At 39.6% G+C, this 21,087-nt stretch overlaps 1 protein-coding gene and 1 pseudogene across 1 annotated transcript in view; both read right to left on the reverse strand.

Annotated features, from left to right (window-relative positions):
* The window catches only part of L2HGDH (L-2-hydroxyglutarate dehydrogenase), a 51,335-nt gene that overhangs the window by 11,245 nt on the left and 19,003 nt on the right, over positions 1–21,087 (reverse strand). Inside the window, 4 exon segments of the mRNA XM_032618226.1 lie at positions 308–465; positions 1,360–1,527; positions 9,950–9,984; positions 11,265–11,427. Of these exon segments, the coding sequence (XP_032474117.1) occupies positions 308–465; positions 1,360–1,527; positions 9,950–9,984; positions 11,265–11,427 (524 nt within the window).
* LOC116746710 lies at positions 4,035–11,280 on the reverse strand (annotated as a pseudogene).

Here is a 21,087-nt window from a genome sequence, read left to right on the forward strand (position 1 = left end):
AACTTCTGTTTTTTTCAAGCTCAGCTAGAAGGTTAGCAAAACAAGATTTGGATTCTCAGATGTGTGATCGCTCGTGGCTCTTGGTCTTGTTCTTTTTAAGCACATCACCCTGGCTCATCAGAGTGTTCTTGAAGTAGTTAAAATGTTATGCTTATTCCACAAAGCTCTTAATTTAGATTAATTAAAAAACCAATATACCAATCACAAATATGAAGATTTATCCAATAAACAGAATATCGAGAAAGAAAAAAATCCCATATTAAAAATATAAGCACATAAAATCAATTTTTTAAGGAAATAAAGTTACCTCTTGATAATTATATCCATAATATCTCTGGCACTGAAGTCAAAGGGTCTGTAACCCTCTCGTTTAAAGGCAAGAACTGCATTCGGCCCTAGCCAAATACTGCCGTCCATCCTTGGTGTGAAGTGAACTCCTAGGAAAGGAAATCGGCTATCTGGGACCTATGGATTTAACAGAGCAAAGAACTATTAGCCCCATTTCATACTGCATTTTATTACACATGCAAACATTCAACTGGTAATATAAAACATTTTCTTCCCATGCATCTGATTTGCATTACTTTTGATCTGTACTCAGATAATACTTTTCTATTTACACGCTTCTGCCTAGAAATGCCACACAGGAAACCTGATGCTATGACAATAAGGCACATCGTCCCATCTATTCCTCTTTCTGGGTAAAGAAAAAAAACAACTGTCCTACTTTAGGTTATTCCCCACCTCCACCCTCCCCAAGTAGGGATATATGTGGGTGGCAAATAAAATCAGAGCTGCTGGAAAAAAACACACCTTCATAGCACAGCCTTTTGTAAAGTGGGAATGCAATACTTGGAACAGATGAAATGGAAGTTTTGGCAAGGTCAAAAACATTAAATAGCTGAATACTGGTTGTTCAACCTAGTAGTTCCAGACAGAAGAACGAGCTTTTCACTTAAACGGCTCTGTCTTCTCTACACCATGAAACTACACAGTGGCCAAATCCCCTTTTCTGCACTTATAGACAGTGATCTGAGAAAGAGGGTTGGCATCTGGGCATGCTATAAGGAAAAGTTCTGTTATGAGTACTCCTTCCACCAGAGAAGTGGAAGAATTGGGTTCTTTCTTCACAGCCCTTCCCATGGTGCACTCAAGCTTTCCTGTACTTGTGGGCAAGTCATTATAATTGAATGACTATGATATCGGAATAAAGATTTGGGGATTCAACCACAAGAGAAACAGGTGGAATGATTGCACCAAAAGCCCTTCAAAATATCTTACTTCTCACCCCGGGAAAAGTTTTTGTTTCATTCCCCTTTTTGCCCACAACCATCTTGAGAAGACAGAAGTACTACCTACTGGATAAATATTCCCTTTTACAAGATAGCGTTTTTCTGGCTTCAAGAGCAGGTAATCTCCCCGGAATGGTACAATTCGCGGATTGGGACTGCAGCCACTCAACTCGGAAATACGGTCTGAGTGAAGTCCTGCACATGTCACAACATACTGACATCGAACCTCCTCTCCCTAGTGCAAGAGAAAAGAACAGTGACTTGTGGGAAGTAGAAAGATTAGGTGGAGGAGGGGGAGAGGGAGAGGGCGGATAGATGACAGAAAAGACAATAAGGGCACAGATATGGACTTCTTCCTTTTTATTCCTTTTAAAAGAGGAAATTAAAACAAGTATCAGCAAAATAAGTTCTTCAGCATTTAGGAGGCAGGTAGGAACTTAGGGCAGTGGCACACAAGAGGATGTACCTTAAATTTTGTACTTTAATCTAGAGATACAGTGGTTGACCTAGTGAGGATACCTAACAAGCCACACACACATACACCTGTATTTTACTAACACCTAGCACGGAACTTAACTACTTGTTGCATGAAGTAGTAAACTTCGTTTAGGTGGCCCCAACCAATTTGGCTTCCTTTGTATTTCAGATAGCTTCTCCTGTCTTAGGTAGGAGTAATTGATCTTGTTACTCAATAACCTTGCACAATTCCCACTGTAACCTACCCACCAACCAATTTCTGCTTCCTGATCAGTATCTACTTTGCAAACTGAAGCTACTTTCAAAAACTCATTCATTCAACCCACATTTACTGAGAACGCACACTACAGTCAAGGTTTGCTTTAATGACTAGGAGACTGCTAATCTTAGGCTGTGTTTTCTCATAAATTTTATTTTGTGATTATCATCTGCATATTTTTAGGTTTACTCTGCCAGGGTTAGCCAATTTGCAACTCTATTTCCTAAATGATTTCATTTAACCCTAATTCACCACCACACTCTAATTTCTATCGCTTTATTTCTTACAGAGGAGACAACTAACACCTTCTTGCTTCAGGTAATCTCTTGTTCCTAGATCTCCTTCCCCGAGGACCTATTTCTGAAGCCTTGGAGTTCTCACCTGCCTCAACGTTCTTTCTTTCTTTGTAGCCCTTACTGATTCAGCCTTATTTTATCTCCGCGTGCCTCCTATTTTTGCTTAGCTACCAAGATAAGCATCTTTTCATGAGTTATACAAGTCACACTGATGACAAAAATCAGATGAAACTTGTTTATAGTGAATTCAAATTAGCTAGACTAAACCATGAAAGTTTTAAGATGCTTGAAGTCAAAGGACCATGTCAACAAAAACAGAAGTAGGTTGGTATCTTTCCTGTTCATCTAGAGTTATATACCAGAAGTACAAAAAAATTCTTTATGTGATATAAATCTTCTAGTTACTACTTTAAAGTTCAGCAACTCTTTTAAAGTTCAGCAACTCTTTGTTGAAGAGGAGCTTTATAAATGTAAAGTGAAGAGGAGCTTTATAAATGTAAAGATAAGAGAATTTATAGAATGGTACCAGAATGCAATAACCTAGAAAATCTCTCTTAAAAGCTCAAGGAACGGGCTTCACTGGTGGCGCACTGGTTGGGAGTCTGCCTGCTAGTGCGGGGGACACGGGTTCGAGCCCTGGTCTGGGAGGATCCCACATGCCGCGGAGCGACTAGGCCCATGAGCCACAACTACTGAGCCTGCGCGTCTGGAGCCTGTGCTCTGCAACAAGAGAGGCCGTGATAGTGAGAGGCCCAAGCACCGCGATGAAGAGTGGCCCCCGCTTGCCACAACTAGAGAAAGCCCTCGCACAGAAATGAAGACCCAACACAGCCAAAAAAAAAAAGCTCAAGGAACAATTCTGAAGAAAAAATTTATTAAAAACTGTCATACGTCTCTGAAATCAGTTTATGCCATACACAAAACAATTATTAAATTCAATAACACATTTATCTCACACCCAAAATTGAAATATTGACTTTACATTGAATTATTTGTTCAAACATAAATTTCTTTAAAAAAATAAACTATGCATTATTTTTGCTATTTCATAAGCGAAAGACTTTTTCCCCATATGCAATCTATAAATCTTTAGTTTGCAAATCCTCTCCCCAAAAGTTTATTTTAAAAATTCATTTTCTTTTAACCTGTCATAAAAGCGTAAATATTCAACTTGATAAGTTGACTCAAACTTTTATTTTTTCATTTTTTTTAAACAATTCCATTTATTTATTTTTTTAATTTATTTTTTATTTTTTTAAAGATTTAATTTTACCTGATTTTTGGCTGCGTTGGGTCTTCGTTGCCGCACGCGGGCTTTCTCTAGTTGCGGCAAGCGAGTGCTACTCTTTGTTGCGGTGCATGGGCTTCTCACTGCGGTGGCTTCTCTTGTTGTGGAGCACAGGCTCTAGGTGCGCAGGCTCCAGTAGTTGTGGCTCATGGGCTCAGTAGTTGTGGTTCGTGGGCTCTAGAGTGCAGGCTTAGTAGCTGTGGCGCATGGGCTTAGTTGCTCCGCGGCGTGTGGGATCTTCCTGGACCAGAGATCGAACCCATGTCCCCTGCACTGGCAGGCGGATTCTTATCCACTGTGCCACCAGGGAAGTCCCTCAAAATTTTAAATTATATTTTATAATTTATATATTAAAATTATATTTTAAATTTTAAATTATATTATTTAACTCTACTAAAAGAAAATGTCAAAATAAAAGCAACAACTATAGCAAATTTGGGTGAAATACATATCCACTGGTATCCCATAGGCCCCTGCATATCCTGCATCACATGATGCTGTACTCTAGTGAAAACGTTCCTTAGATGAGGGCAGGGGCAGAAGCAGACTTTTAATCTTTTTTATTTTTTAGCTTTATAAAAGTTTTTAGTAAACGTTTCCATCAGTTTATTTTATGTACTCCTTAAAAAAAAAATCACAGGTTTAATATTAATGCTTTAAAGTATTATACACCAAAGAAAGCCAACTCTCATTCATGCTGCAAGTTGGTCTGTGTTTTCTTTACTCCTGTTTACCAGATAATCTTCAATAATTTCTGCAAAGAGACTTCTCTTCAACAGAGTACAGGTAAGAGGTAAAAGCTGGCAGGTAACTTTATGACAATAGTCTGAACCATAACAAGGAAGTCCATTCCCACTTAAGCCCCATCCCATAATCACATTCATCACTAGCAAACTGCACAAAAGTCATCGCTGAATGAGAGCAAAAGCTTTTAGTCTCTCATCACTTTGTGCCTCAAAAATTGTCTTGCAAATTCCCTTGAAATTGGCATCCGTTTCAGGGAGCTCTCCGTACTCAGCATCATTTTCATCTACTGGGACAACTAAGCCTGCATCATGAAAAGTCTTTGCCTTGACTTTCTTATCTCTATGTTTCATCTTCATGATTCTCTGTTCCAATGAGTAACCCAGTGCTCTGGCTGCTTCTGTGCAGTTTTCATCTATGTTTTTCAAGAGACTAGTTTTCTTTTTATGTTACTTAAGTTTTTCATCAAAACAAATTTGACTGCGGCAAACACATTATCTCCATTTTGATCAATTATACAATTTTTCTTTGCTCCATCCATACCAACATATACAGGAGGTTCATCAGGAGACTCCCTGAAATACCCCACGTGGAACTGAATTTTATTATCTCCAGTAATAACAGTCTGGAACTCAGGAGGGTCATAGTAAAATCTCCAGTGAAGGTTAATATTGGGCTTGCTGACTTTTTGTTCATTTTATACTTCGTAAAGACCCATTAATGGAAGGCCAAGGCTTGCAGAAAAGTGCATCCGCTGACTTCTCAGGATCAAGTTCTTCACAGAAATTCCAGAGGTGATAGAAATCTTCAGGCAGGGCTTCCCTGGTGGCGCCATGGTTAAGAATCCACCTGCCAATGCAGGGTACACGAGTTCGATCCCTGGTCTGGGAAGATCCCACATGCCGCACAGCAACTAAGCCCGTGCGCCACAACTACTGAGCCTGTACTCTAGAGTCCACGAGCCACAACTACTGAACCCACATGCCACAACTACTGAAGCCTGCGCACCTAGAGCCCGTGCTCCATGACAAGAGAAGCCACTGCAATGAGAAGCCCACGCACCACAAGAAGAAGAGTAGCCCCCGCTCACCTCAACTACAGAAAGCCCGCGCACAGCAACAAAGACCCAACACAGCCAAAAATAAATAAATAAAATAAATAAATCTATATATATATAAAAGAAATCTTCAGGCAGAGAAAGCTTATGATGATTTTCTATTTCTTTTCTAAAGTCACTGGAGACATCAGCTTTACAGGATTTACTCCTCCTTCACTTCAAATGTTTTTTCACACTGTTGCTCCTCCACACCGGGCCTGCACTTCCCACCGCTGCCAACCATTCTGCTTTTTAATCCTTTTTTGAATGGAGACCCTGGTTGCTCTGGCACTTGGGCCACATGATCCAGCAGCTCTGATGGTAACTGAAGTGTGTGGTTGATAGTGATGCTTTACGGAGACCATGGTAGGCCCCTAGAGGTGGAATCAGTACAGAACCGTAGGATTTTGGAGGAAAGTTATACCATCCTCTGCAGGTAATTAGCCTCCTTTTGAGAAAGTGCTTCTGCCTTTGGCTCAGCACTCGACCACAGGTCACCAAGTTACCATGTGAACTACCCATTATGAACTAGGTATTGTCTGACTCACCAAGCTGCAAAATTGGGTGTGTACACAGCACTCTGTCATCAAGAGGAAGTGGAATATACAAGATAAGGGTTGTATAGGTCCTGTAGGCACACATAAATTGTGCAGGCAAGTGGCTCAAATTCCCATGACCTCTACTGCTAAATCATCTCCTCCCTCTCAGCCTGCCCCCATGGCCCCATGGAAAGTTCTCTGTCATCAGCTGACCAAGGAAGAAAAAAATACAGGCCTGGTTTACAAATGGTTCTGCACAACATTCTGGCGTCACTTGAAAATGAACAGCTACAGCACCAGAGCCCCACTCGGGAGTGGCCCTGAAGGACTGCAGTGAAGGGAAATCTTCCCAGGGGGCAGAACACTGAACGTTATACTCGGTTATTTATCTTACCTAGAAGGAGAGATGGCTAGAAGTATGGATTTACACTGCTTCATGTGCAATGACTAATGGTTTGCTGGATGGTCAGAAAAGGGAGCTCTAGAGAAAAGGTATGTGAATGGACCTCTCCAAACAGGCTCAGATAAAAAAGATATTTGAGTACTATATGAATGTTCACTAAAGAGTGATCATGGAAGAGGAAGATTTTAATAATCAGTAGACAAGATGACCTGCTCTGTGGACGTTAGCTAGCCTATTTCCCCAGGTACCCCTGTCCTCACCCAATGGTTTCATGAACTAAATGGTTATGGCAGCAAGGAGGTAATGCAAGGGTTCAGCAACATGGACTTACCAAAGCTGATTTGTTTACAACCACTGCTGAATGTTCAATCTGCCAACAGCGGAATCAACAGAGCCACTGATATGGTCCCTGGACCACTTCAATCAAAAACCAAAGGCAGCACTCAGTGCTCACTGGAATAGACACTTGCTCTGGATATAAATTTGTCTTCCCTGCCCACAATGCTTCTATGGAAACCACCATCTGTGAACTTATAGGATGCCTTATTCACTGTTATGTTATTTTACTTAGAAGAATTACTTCTGATCAGTGAGCTTATTTTACAGGAAATGAAGTATAACAATAGGCTCATGCTTGTGTAATGCACTGATTTTATCATTTCCCCCACAATCCTGAAGCTGCTGGGTGACAAAAAGTAGAATGGGCTTTTGAAGATTCAATAACAGCACTAGCTGGCTGGCAACACCTACAGGCCTGGGGCAAGGTCTTCCAGGATTCTCTACATGCTCTAAACCAGTGACTAATATATGGTGTTGTTTCTCCCATAGCCAGGATTCACAGGTCTGGAAATCAAGAGGTAGAAAATGGGAGTAGCTCCTTACTATTACAGTAAAATTTTTTGCTTCCTATCCCTACAACTTTTGGCTCTGATGGTCTAGAGGTCTTAGTTCCCAAGGGAAAAAGGCTTCCATTAGAGAATAAGCAATGGTTGCATTAAGTTAGGAATTGATACTGCCATACTTGGCCACTTTGGGTTCCCCCTGCCAGTGATCAACAGGCAGTGGGGATTACTGTACTGAGTGGGGTAACTGATTCTGACTCTCAAGGAGAAACTGAGTTGCTACCACATAGAGGGCTCAGGGATGATAAAGAGGAGTACATCTGGAATGTAGCTCTCCTGGGACATGCCTTAATTTTCCCATGTATTATTAAAAACTTAATGGAAAGTACCACAACCCAAAACAGGCAGGGCTTCTAATGACACAGACACTTCAGGAATGAAAGTTTGAGTTACCCCACCAAACTAGGAACCATGACCAGCTGAGATGCTTGCCAAGGGCAAAGGGACTATGGAATGAGTAGTGGAAGAAGGAAATTATAAATATCAGCTATGACTACATGTCTGGTGACAGAAATGAGGAGTGTAGTAGCTATGGGTATTTCTTCCTTATTTTGAAATAAATATATTTGTCTATAAATTACCCAATTATTTCTTTATCCTCATTGTTAGGGACTGAATTGTGTCTTCCCCAAATTCATACGTTGAAGTCCTAATGCCCAACGAGACTGTATTTGGAGACAGGACCTTTAGGGAGGTAATTAAGGTTAAATAAGGTCACAAAAGTGGAGCCCTAATCTAATAGGAATGGTGTTCTTATAAGACAAAGAGATACCAGAGGTTGCTCTCTCCTGCTCTTTCTCTGTACATGTGCAAGCACAGAGAAAAGGCCACGTAAGGACATACTGTGAAGATAGTCATCCACAAGCTGAGAAGAGAGATCTCACCAGAACCCAACCCTGATGGCACCTTGACCCTAGATTTCTAGCCTCCAGAGCTGTGAAAAAATAAATTTCTGTTGTTAAAGCCACCCCGTCTGTGGTGTTCTGTTAAGGCAGCCCTAGACGACTAACACACTTCCCCACTGTCTAACACCTCAACTTCAGTACTATCGACATTTGGGGCCAGATACCTCTTTGTTCTGGGGGCCTGTCTCTCACATTGTAGGATGTTTAGCAGAATCCCTGGCCTCTACCCACTAAATGCCAGTAGCATTGCCCCCCTTCTACTAGATGTGACAATAAAAATGTCTCCAGACATTGCCAAATGTCTCCTAGGAGGAGAAACTGCCTCCCGTTGAGAACTACTGATTTAATATACTGAATAATACAGCTTAAATTGTGGTTAACCTTTTATCTCAGTATTGAAGTTGCAGGATCTCAAAGGGGGAGAGTGACTCAGCTAGAAAAGAAATGAACATTCATGATCAATAAAGTAGACTTCGTATCTTTTTGGAGAGTAAGCACGTCTTCAGGTGTATGGAAGGTAGTTGCACCTTGTGGATGGAAGCATAATTTTTCTACTCTCTTTATTTGGAAGTTAAATATGGTTATAAGGGGTGTGAATGGATGCCAAGTTGAAAAGGGATGGACTGCAGGGGGTTATACTGTGTCGATCTGGTTAAGCTGGGAACGACAATGCTTCCCTATACGGTTCCAGCTTAAAGCTGACCAAACAGGAATTGCATATGGTTTGGCAGGCAGAAGTACAGCAGCAGCCACTATTCTCTGAAGGTCATTCTAGTCCAATGAAGTGACAAACACCCACTGCAAAGTAAATTACAGCTCCACATTCAGCTTCCCAACTACTGCTCCTACTGATCAGGCACTGCTCCAGCCCACTGCTTGGGTAGAGACAGAGGCAAGAGCCCCCCATATCTCCTCATGAGCTTCCTGCTTGCATTCCCACTTCAGCAGCTAGACACACGTGGCTTCTCAGACTGGCTGGAGATGCCTCTGATCTACCAACTCCCCTTCTGAACCTGCACTTCCCCAGATCCTTTAAAAATTGTGTAAGGGGACTTCCCTGGTGGTCCAGTGGGTAAGACTCCACACTCCCAATTCAGGGGGCCCAGGTTCGATCCCTGGTCAGGGAAATAGATCCCGCATGCATGCCACAACTAAGAGTCCGCATGCCACAGTGAAGATCCCGTGTGCCGCAACTAAGACCTGGCACAGCCAAAATAAATAAATAAATATTTTTAAAAATTGTGTAAGGCCTAATTCCTATAATATACTCATTGATGACTCTACTCTCCTGACTGAACTCTGATCGTTCAATGAACATACAGCTAACGAAATGCTTCTATGCCGTTCCATAATTCTTGTTTTAGACTATGAGAAGATGAAGAAAAGTAGTTCGTCTCTCTCTGCACAACCTGCTCCCTGCCCCCAAAGTCTTCTCCTTAGCAGACAGTTAATAAGTTAATGTAGATAAGTAGGCAGAGCAATAAAACTATCAGTTTTTATTACTCTAAGTGCTTATAATCCTATCCTTTGCTGGCACAATCACTTCATGAAGACATTTCCAAGTTGAAACCCTTCTTAGAATGGAAGCTGTTACACTGCTCTCAAAGGATTTCTCTCAGAATAACTTTTACATTAGACAAATTTCATTCAATGACATAAAATACAGCACTGTGGTTAATTCAACTTTTTAAGAAAGGAGATGACAGTAGATAAAGTAGATGAAAGTAGTTTTGCTTAAGAATCTTTACCTTTGTATTCCTTATAACAATTGGGTATTTCATCCCTGAAAAAAAATTAGTGAAAGATTTATTTTTAGCAAAAGAAAGCCTACATTAAATAAACATTATTCTAGTAATAATTTAAAGGATTGTCTCTGTCATAACCATTATTGCCTCCTACTTTTCATTCTAAAGTTTTTTACCAAGTAACAAGATTAAACTAGTTCATATTTGACAATATACAAAACTCTGGCATGTTTTTAGCATATTTTATTTTAATTCATTTAATCTATACTTATAAACCATTCCCCACCCCAGCTCCAAAATAGACAGTCTCAGCTTTTCTGTGAACTGCAATCCTAGAAAACAGGCTGTAAAATGGATCATCATAAATCAGTATGCATTTTCTCACAGAACTAATGCTATGACACTTGTTGTTCAAGTCTTGGTTATCTGAATCCTTGCGGATTCTAAGTTGTATAGAGAAGCAAGAGTTATCACAACACAGAATTTCCAATGATAAACTATTTATAAAATTAGTTCCCAATCAGATACATGTGATCTCAAAGACCTATAAAGCATAGGTACAGCAGGTAAAAAAAATATGATCTACTTGCTTATATCATAGCTTTGATTGATTATGCTACCTGTCTAACAATCTCAATTATCTAACAATTTTGCTCATCATCTTAGAATTTAAAAGGACACTGGGAGAATGACTCAGATAGCCCAGATCTCCTTAAAAACCTGTCAAGAAAGAATGAACTGAACACTACTTTTTTTCTCCTTCAAATTTCCCAACAATGAATTTAAGGCTTAAAAACTAATTCATTTGGTTTAAAAAAAAAAAATTGTCCCCAAAGCAAAACAAAACAAACTCTAAGTACAGGCTACAATGAAGGAACTGGGGCGGGGGGGGGCGGGGTGGCGGGGGAATTCAGAATGGCTGAGTCATGTCCTATCCCCAGACAGTCTGATTCAGTAAGACTGGGTGATGCTAAAATCTGCATTTTTAACAAGCACTCCCAGGGGATTCTGACTAACCTACTGGATAGGGAAGTGTTTGCAGGCTAACTTTCCATGAACAGCCTTGGCAGTTCGGGATTTAGCACTAGTCAGAAGTGTCCCATCAGTGCCTAGTTCTATCAGCACAAGACTCACTAGAAGTCCCAGTTCTCCCGTATCCGGTCTCACCCTCACCCCTTCTGTACCTGCCTCCAGCTCTGGGCCCTACTGTAGCCTAGCTTCTGGTGGCCCTCTTGCCAGCGCTACCCTAGCCAAAAACAGTCCCAAGTTTGATTAGAAGTCAATTCAGTATTCAAAAGAAAAGACAAGGATTGCTTACCATCTTTACTTCTTGAAGGACTTTCTTTAGCCATTTCAATATCTTCTACTTCAAAATTGGTCAAAACAGAGCCACCTGCTTCTTGGAAATCCTGGGCAAATGACAAAGCCACCTGCTGATAGTCCACAATGCCAGTATGAGGACAATCAATAGCCATTAGACCCTGGCACAGAATTGTGAAAAAATCAAGACAATACAATTAAAAACCACTGAGCGTAGGTTGTGCGATAACTTTGATTTTTGGCCGAATTTTTTTATTGTTTATATTGATGGATAACACACAATTAGCCTTTCCTGGCAAACATCTGATAGTCTTAAAGAAAAATAAAAGTGCTCAATTCAATGCCTAAATTTGAAATTGAATACATATATAATTTGTCTAACAGATAAAAGAAATAATACTAGCTAAATAAGAAAACCTCTATAGTCAGGAAATAATTCTCCTCCTTAGAGGAGTTAATTTTTCCAGGCTCTTCCAGCTGCTACAATGAGTTTTTCTGTTTTCTTTATACCTTACCCTATCTGATTCTGATTCATATCTGATTCTGAATCAAACAGTGTATCACCAATTATACTTTAAACAAACTAGAGATTTTTCCCAGTAGTATATTATATGTCATGCACACTCAGTGAGAGCTCAGAGTTGTTCACAGTGTTTGCTGAGTGTCGATTTGATTTGCTGCAGAATCTATCTTCAAGACTACAACTACTGAATGGAGATTTTATGTGGTTAATTCAAACTTTCTCTTCAGGTAATATGAGAAATTAATAGCCTGAGTCTTTTGTTGCTATGTTGGGGTATGTGTGTGTGTTGTCACTCAAAACATGTTTAAACTCTATAAATGAATGATCTACAACCATACCTATTTAATTTTTTGGAATAAGTATTGAATGTGCATTGGCTTTTCTAATTCTGAAGAAAAGGAAACAAGTAGCATTTCACAAAGTATTGACTACATTTTGGTGAATCCTTGGAAATGGCACCATTTTCTGTTGCCTTATTGTATATAAGAGTATATCAGTTCTCCCAATCAATTGCCCCTAAGAGTGTAGCCTGGTTCCCAGGATAAATGGCGCCCAGAAGTTGAGCACGACAGGTAAATGCTGCTATCCTCCTGTTTGGCCAGGACTGCACTGTTGTTGCAGTTTTACAATGATATCTGATAATATTATTTTAACTATCTCATCTGTATTCACTGCTCCACCCCTACCCCAGTGCATTTACCTGCTTGGCCTTTAAAAGTTTTTGACTTTGCCACCCATCCCTGACCAATGCTTCCAAATGGCCAGATGACACTAAAGGTGAAGGCTCACAAAATGCCTCACAGTCTCTTTTCACAAACTGAACATAACATTTGGCAAACTTCATCATTTTCCTGACAGTCTTGCTTCCAGAATATGACAGCATTTGCCAAGAACAGGAAATCATTCCTTCTGTTTCAATACAATCACATGTAAGATTTTACATTAGAACTTACATTGCCTGAAATCCCTAAATTCGCAGGTCAAATAAGTATAATTCAACTTTAAACTACAAATGGTATTTGGGGTACAATAACCTTGGAAGCTAACTTAGGATAATACTAAGAGTTTAGCCACAAAAAATAAGAGTTTAGTTACAAAATACTTCCTTACGTAGCATAAAAACTATGTGACAAGTATGATAACAGGGTGATAAAAACATGCTGTAAAAGTGTTTCATATCAATAGTTTTTTATAATCCCAAATATCCTCCTTATTCATCTTATACTCCTATAACCCAGCACATGCCTGACACACAGAAGCACTCAACTATTTACTGACTGACTGAACTTTTGAGGGCTGTCTTTAAACTTACTAGATTCCTCCCCCGCCCCAGACCTTCCCTAACAGGTTTTCCTTCTTCCTTCCCTTTCTAGCCTTGGCTGTGACCGGTCCTCATGAGATGTTGGTGTGCCCCGCCTATATGTGTAGTGGGGGGAAGGTGGAGCGAGTCACTGCTGCCCAGCAGTCAGACACTCTGGCCCAGGGCAGGGTTGGGGGACAGGCTGACTGCGTCTGTCAGCCAGCAGGCTGGGCGTGCACTGTCCAGGTTAGCAGGTCAGAGCTTGAATCTGAGGTTACGGCAGGTCAGGTGTCTGGAAAAGAACCAGGCAAGCAGGTCAGGGAAAGTTGGGAGCTGGAAGTCAGTCAGGAGGCTAGAGGAACAGAGGAACGTGTGCCTGACCAATAGTGCTAAAGAAAAGGCAGGCGGATCACCACAGCTAACGTCAGAGGAGGCCGTCAGGATTTACCCACAGCAAGCACTGTCAAGAGCTATCCTTCAAAGTCAAAGTTTACAGAGGCAGTTTAAAATTTTCCAAGATACTTCCCCTAGGGGCACTTAATTTTCTTCTGAAAGAGATCTGGTCCAAGAAGCCCTTTCCGAGTTCCCCTGACAAACTGTTTCTTTCTGGAGGGCCTGGAAGAAACAGATGTGACCCTATACCATGGAAATTTCGCCACCCATTCTTGGTAGTGGTGGTGAAGTTGGGGGAAAAGGAAGGAATTTACTCAAGACACTTCTATGAAATAACCAGAGTATATTTTCTACTGTGTATTGCCACCCCTAAATATCAATACACCTAGACATTGATAACCATAATGTGGCATTCTATAAAGCAGATCACTACTGCAGAGGACTCAGAGAAAAGTAGGATATACCTCTTTTATGAGTTACACTATTTATTCATCTTTCAAGTGAGGGGTTCACTGCTGAGAAGATTTTCCTAGACTTTCAGAGTAAGCTAAAAGCTCTCCCTTACCTTGGCACAAGACAGAGTATCAGTTCTATCAGAAAACTTATCACTGTATTAAAATTGTATTTTCTGCTATACTACAACTTCCTTCAGGATGACAACTCTGTCTTACTCACTTTCATATCTGCAGTGCCCAACATAGTGTTCGGCACATAGTAAAGAAGAAAATGTCAGTTAAACTGAACAGAAACATAGCAGTTCCGAGTCAGATCTGGGAGGAGGGGACTCTTTAAGTTGTACGACCTTGGAGAATTACCTTAACCAGTTTCTTCACTTATAAGACACAAAAATATGCATACATAATTTGATTATCTATACACACATACTTCATCCACCTCATTCCAAGACACGTGAGGATCACACGGTCAGGTACACAGAACAATATCCAGATTCATCCTGAACCTTTATGACTTATGAAGAGTTGTTTTGTTTTTTGTTTCTTTTTTAACAGTTAGGCATGATATAAAGAACCATGGGTCCATGTTTCTATTTTTTTTCTATCTTTAAAGTGCTGACAAGGATACATGACAGACAACGATTGTTGTTCCAGTTGATTAGCTGGAATCTTCCATATACTCCAGATTTCAGTACTGCCACGAAACAAATAATCCTGTTTTCCAAACTCTACAATCAATATTGTTTTTACATCTTGACTAAATCCACAGTGGGGTCAGGGGCTCATATGTGCTTTTATTTATTTATTTTTTTACACCAAACTTAAAATATGAAAGAGCTTTTCGTTAGTACATAAAAAGAGAAACACATGTTAAAAATTAGCATGCCTTCCTGGGGGAGGTTATAAATTGTTTTATTCTCAAATGGCAAGGTAATACTTGATACAGATCAGCGAGATTCTCACATCTTAATTTCACAACCAAATCCCATCAAAATCACATAAAGCTACAAAACAGCAACAGGTTTAGCTGTTTTATATTCAGGAAGCGCTCAATAATTTTTGTAAAGCACTGTTTAGATGTGAGTTTAAATGCTTCATTTTTGTTTTAGTAGACTTGATTTTTTAGAGCAGTTTTAGGTTCACAGAAAAATTGAGGAGAAGGTACAGAGATTTCCCATATATTTCCTGCCCCCCACATGTACAGACTCCTAATCTCTTTATTTTTTTTATACAGCAGGTTCTTATTAGTTATCCATTTTATACATATTAGTGTACACATGTCAATCCCAATCTCCCAATTCATCACACCACTAGCCCCGCCGCCACTTTCCCCCCTTGGTGTCCATACGTTTGTTCTCTACATCTGTGTCTCAATTTCTGCCCTGCAAACCGGTTCATCTGTACCGTTTTTCTAGGTTCCACATACATGCGTTAATATACAATATTTGTTTTTCACTTTCTGACTTACTTCAGTCTGTATGAGTCTCTGGATTCATCCACATCTCTACAAATGACCCAATTTCGTTTCTTTTTATGGCTGAGTAATATTCCATTGTATATACGTACCACATCTTCTTTACCCAATCATCCCTCAATGGGCATTTAAGTTGCTTCCATGTCTTGGCTATTGTAAATAGTGCTGCAATGAACACTGGGGTTCATGTGTCTTTTTTTTTTTTGAATTTAATTTAATTTATTTTTTTATACAGCAGGTTCTTACTAGTGATCAGTTTTATCCACATCAGTGTATACATGTCAATCCCAATCGCCCAATTCATCACACCACCATCCCCACCACCCCGCAGCTTTCCCCCCTTGATGTCCATATGTTTGTTCTCTACAACTGCGTCTCAACTTCTGCCCTGCAAACCGGTTCATCTGTACCACTGTTCTAGGTTCCACATACATGTGTTAATATACGATATTTGTTTTTCTCTTTCTGACTTACTTTACTCTGTATGACAATCTCTAGATCCATCCACGTCTCAACAAATGACCAAATTTCGTTCCTTTTTATGGCTGAGTAATATTCCATTGTATATATGTACCACACCTTCTTCATCCATTCGTCTGTTGATGGGCATTTAGGTTGCTTCCATGACCTGGCTACTGTAAACAGTGCTGCAATGAACACTGGGGTGCATGTGTCTTTTTGAATTACGATTTTCTCTGGGTATATGCCCAGTAGTGGGATTGCTGGATCATATGGTAATTCTACTTTTAGTTTTTTAAGGAACCTCCATAGTGGCTGTATCAATTTACATTCCCACCAACAGTGCAAGAGGGTTCCCTTTTCTCCACACCCTCTCCAGCATTTGTTGTTTGTAGATTTTCTGATGATGCCCATTCTAACTGGTGTGAGGTGATACCTCACTGTAGTTTTGATTTGCATTTCTCTAATAATTAGTGATGCTGAGCAGCTTTTCATGTGCTCCTTGGCCATCTGTATGTCTTCTTTGGAGAAACATCTATTTAGGTCTTCTGCCCATTTCTGGATTGGGTTTTTATTTTTTTAATATTGAGCTGCATGAGCTGTTTGTATATTTTGGAGATTAATCCTTTGTCTGTTGTTTTGTTTGCAAATATTTTCTCGCTTTCTGAGGGTTGTCTTTTCATCTTGTTTGTAGTTTTCTTTGCTTTGCAAGAGCTTTTAAGTTTCATTAGGTCCCATTTGTTTATTTTTGTTTTTATTTCCCTTACTCTAGGAGGTGGATCAAAAAAGATCTTGCTGTGATTTATGTCAAAGAATGTTCTTCCTATGTTTTCCTCTAAGAGTTTTACAGTGTCTGGTCTTACATTTAGGTCTCTAATCCATTTTGAGTTTATTTTTGTGTATGGTGTTAGGCAGTATTCTAATTTCATTCTTTTACACATAGCTGTCCAGTTTTCCCAGCACCACTTATTGAAGAGACTGTCTTTACTGCACTGTATATCCTTGCCTCCTTTGTCATAGATTAGTTGACCATAGGTGTGTGGGTTTATATCTGGGCTTTCTATCCTGTTCCATTGATCTATATTTCTGTTTTTGTGCCAGTACCATATTGTCTTCATTACTGTAGCTTTGTAGTATAGTCTGAAGTCAGGGAGTCTAATTCCTCCAGCTCCATTTTTTTCCCTCAAGACCACTTTGGCTATTCGGGGTCTTTTGTGTCTCCATACAAATTTTAAGATTTTTTTGTTCTAGCTCTGTAAAAAATGCCGTTGGTAATTTGATAGGGATTGCACTGAATCTGTAGATTGCTTTGGGTAGTATAGTTATTTTCACAATATTGAATCTTCCAACAAAAGAGCATGGTATATCTCTCTATCTGTTTGTATCATCTTTAATTTCTTTTAACAGTGTCTTACAGTTTTCTGCATAGAGGTCTTTTGTCTCCCTAGGTATTTTATTCTTTTTGTTGCAGTGGTAAATGGGAGTGTTTACTTAATTTCTCTTTCAGATTTTTCATCATTAGGGTGTAGGAATGCAAGATTTCTGTGCAGTAATTTTGTATCCTGCAACTTCACCAAAATCATTGATTAGCTCTACTAGTTTTCTGGTGGCATCTATAGGATTCTCTATGTATAGTATCATGTCATCTGCAACAGTGACAGTTTTACTTCTTCTTTTCCAATTTGTATTCCTTTTATTTCTTTTTCTTCTCTGACTGCCATAGCTAGAACTTCCAAAACTATGTTGAATAATAGTGGTGAGAGTGGACATCCTTGTCTTGTTACTGATCTTAGAGGAAATGCTTTCAGTTTTTCACCATTGAGAATGATGTTTGCTGTGGGTTTTTGTATATGGCCTTTATTATGTTGAGGTATGTTCCCTCTATGCCCACCTTCTGAAGAGTTATCATAAATGTGTGTTGAATTTTGTCAAAAGCTTTTTCTGCATCTATTGAGATAATCATATAGTTTTTATCCTTCAGTCTGTTAATATGGTGTATCACATTGATTGATTTGCGTATATTAAAGAATCCTTGAATCCCTAGGATAAATCCCACTTGATCATGGTGTATGATCCTTTTAATGTGTTGTTGGATTCTGTTTGCTAGTATTTTGTTGAGGATTTTTGCACCTATATTCATCAGTGATATTGGTCTGTAATTTTTTTTTGTAGTATCTTTGTCTGGTTTTGGTATCAGGGTGATGGATGGCCTCATAGCATGAGTTTGGGAGTTTTCCTTCTGCAGCTTTTTGGAAGAGTTTGAGAAGGATGGGTGTTAGCTCTTCTCTAAATATTTGACAGCATTCACCTGTGAAGCCATCTAGTCCTGGACTTTTGTTTGTTGGAAGATTTTTAATCACAGTTTCAATTTCATTACTTGTGACTGGTCTGTTCATATTTTCTATTTCTTCCTGGTTCAGTCTTGGAAGTTATACCTTTCTAAGAATTTGTCCATTTCTTCCATGTTGTCCATCTTATCGGCATAGAGTTGCTTGTAGTAGTCTCTTAGGATGCTTTGTATTTCTGCGGTGTCTGTTGTAACGTCTCCTTTTCATTTCTAATTTTATTGATTTGAGTACTCTCCCTCCTTTTCTTGATGAGTCTGGCTAATGGTTTATCAATTTTGTTAATCTTCTCAAAGAACCAGCTTTTAGTTTTATTGATCTTTGCTATTGTTTTCTTTGTTTCTTTTTCATTTATTTCTGCTCTGATCTTTATGATTTCTTTCCTTCTGCTGACTTTGGGTTTTGTTTGTTCTTCTTCCTCTAGTTCCTTTAGGTGTAACGTTAGATTGTTTATTTGAGATTTTTGTTGTTTCTTGAGGTAGGCTTGTATTGCTATAAACTTCCCTCTTAGAACTGCTTTTGCTGCATCCCATAGGTTTTGGATTGTCGTGTTTTCAGTGTCATTTGTGTCTAGGTATTTTTTGAGTTCCTCTTTGATTTCTTTAGTGATCTCTTGGTTATTTAGTAATGCACTGTTTAGCCTCCATGTGTCTGTGTTTTTTACATCTTTTTCCCTGTAATTGATTTCTAATCTCATAGCATTGTGGTCAGAAAAGATGCTTGATACGACTTCAATTTTTTAAAATTTACTCAGCCTTGATTTGTGACCCAGGATGTGATCTATCCTGGGGAATGTTCCATGTGCAGTTGAGAAGAAAGTGTAATCTGCTGTTTTTTGGATGGAATGTCCTATAAATATCAATTAAATCTATCTGGTCTATTGTGTCATTTAAAGGTTGTGTTTCCTTATTAATTTTCTGTTTGGATGATCTGTCCATTGGTGTAAGTGAGGTGTTAAAGTCCTCCACTATTATTGTGTTACTGTCAATTTCCTCTTTTATAGCTGTTAGCAGTTGCCTTACCTATTGAGGTGCTCCTAAGTTGGGTGCATATATATTTATAATTGCTATATCTTTTTCTTGGATTGATCCCTTGATCATTACGTAGTGTCCTTCCTTGTCTCTTGTAACATTCTTTATTTTAAAGTCTATTTTGTCTGATATGAGTATTGCTACTCCAGCTTTCTTTTGATTTCCATTTGCATGGAATATGTTTTTCCATTCCCTCACTTCAGTCTGTATGTGTCCCTAGGTCTGAAGTGGGTCTCTTGTACACAGCATATATATATATGGGTCTTGTTTTTATATCCATTCAGCAAGCCTGTGTCTTTTGGTTGGAGCATTTAATCCATTCACATTTAAGGTAATTATCAATCTGTATGTTCCTATTACCATTTTCTTAATTTTGGGGGGTTTGTTTTTGTAGGTCCTTTTCTCCTCTTGTGTTTCCCACTTAGAGAAATTTCTTTAGCATTTGTTGTAGAGCTGGTTTGGTGGTGCTGAATTCTCTTAGCTTTTGCTTGTCTGTAAAGCCTTTGATTTCTCCATTGAATCTGAATGAGATCCTTGTCAGGTAGAGCAATCTTGGTTGTAGGCTCTCCCCTTTCATCACTTTAAATATGTCATGCCACTCCCTTCTGGCTTGTAGAGTTTCTGCTGAGAAATCAGCTGTTAACCTTATGGGAGTTCCCTTGTATGTTATTTGTCCTTTTTCCCTTGCTGCTGTCAATAATTTTTCTTTGTCTTTAATTTTTGCCAGTTTTTTTGCCAATTTGATTACTATGTGTCTTGGCATGTTTCTCCTTAGGTTTATCCTGTATGGCACTCTCTGTGATTCCTGGACTTGGGTGGCTATTTCCTTTCCCATGTTAGGGAAGTTTTCAACTATAATCTCTTCAAATATTTTCTCAGGTGCTTTCTCTCTCTCTTCTCCTTTTGGGACCCCTATAATGCAAATGTTGGTGCATTTAATGTTGTCCCAGAGGTCACATAGGCTGTCTTCATTTCTTTTCATTCTTTTTTCTTTATTCTGTTCTGTAGCAGTGAATTCCACCATTCTGTCTTCCAGGTCACTTATCCGTTCTTCTGCCTCAGTTATTCTGCTACTGATTCCTTCTAGTGTATTTTTCATTTCAGTTATTGTATTGTTCATCTCTGTTTGTTTGGTCTTTAATTCTTTTAGGTCTTCGTTAAACATTTCTTGCATCTTCTCAATCTTTGCCTCCATTCTTTTTCCGAGGTCCTAGATCATCTTCACTATCATTATTCTGAATTCTTTTTCTGGAAGATTGCCTATCTCCACTTCATTTAGTAGTTTTTCTGGGGTTTTATCTTGTTCCTTCATCTGGTACATAGCCCTCTGCCTTTTCATCTTGTCTACCTTTCTGTGACTGTGGTTTTTGTTCCACAGGCTGCAGGATTGTAGTTCTTCTTGCTTCTGCTGTCTGCCCTCTGGTGGATGAGGCTATCTAAGAGGCTTGTGCAAGTTTCCTGATGGGAAGGACTGGTGGTGGGTAGAGCTGGCTGTTGCTCTGGTGGGCAGAGCTCAGTAAAACTTTAATCTGCTTGTCTGCTAATGGGTGGGGCTGGGTCCCCTCCCTGTTGGTTGTTTGGCCTGAGGTGACCCAACACTGGAGCCTACCCGGGCTCTTTTGTAGGGCTAATGGCAGACTCTGGGAGGGCTCACGTCAAGGAGTACTTCCCAAAACTTCTGCTTCCAGTGTCCTTGTCCTCACGGTGAGACACAGCCACCTCCCACCTCTGCAGGAGACACTCCAACACTAGCAGGTAGGTCTGGTTCAGTCTCCTATGGGGTCACTGCTCCTTCCCCTGGGTCCTGATGTGCACACTACTTTGTGTGTGCCCTCTGAGAG

This window comes from Phocoena sinus, chromosome 2 (assembly GCF_008692025.1).
Source record: "Phocoena sinus isolate mPhoSin1 chromosome 2, mPhoSin1.pri, whole genome shotgun sequence".
In the NCBI taxonomy this organism is placed as follows: domain Eukaryota; kingdom Metazoa; phylum Chordata; class Mammalia; order Artiodactyla; family Phocoenidae; genus Phocoena; species Phocoena sinus.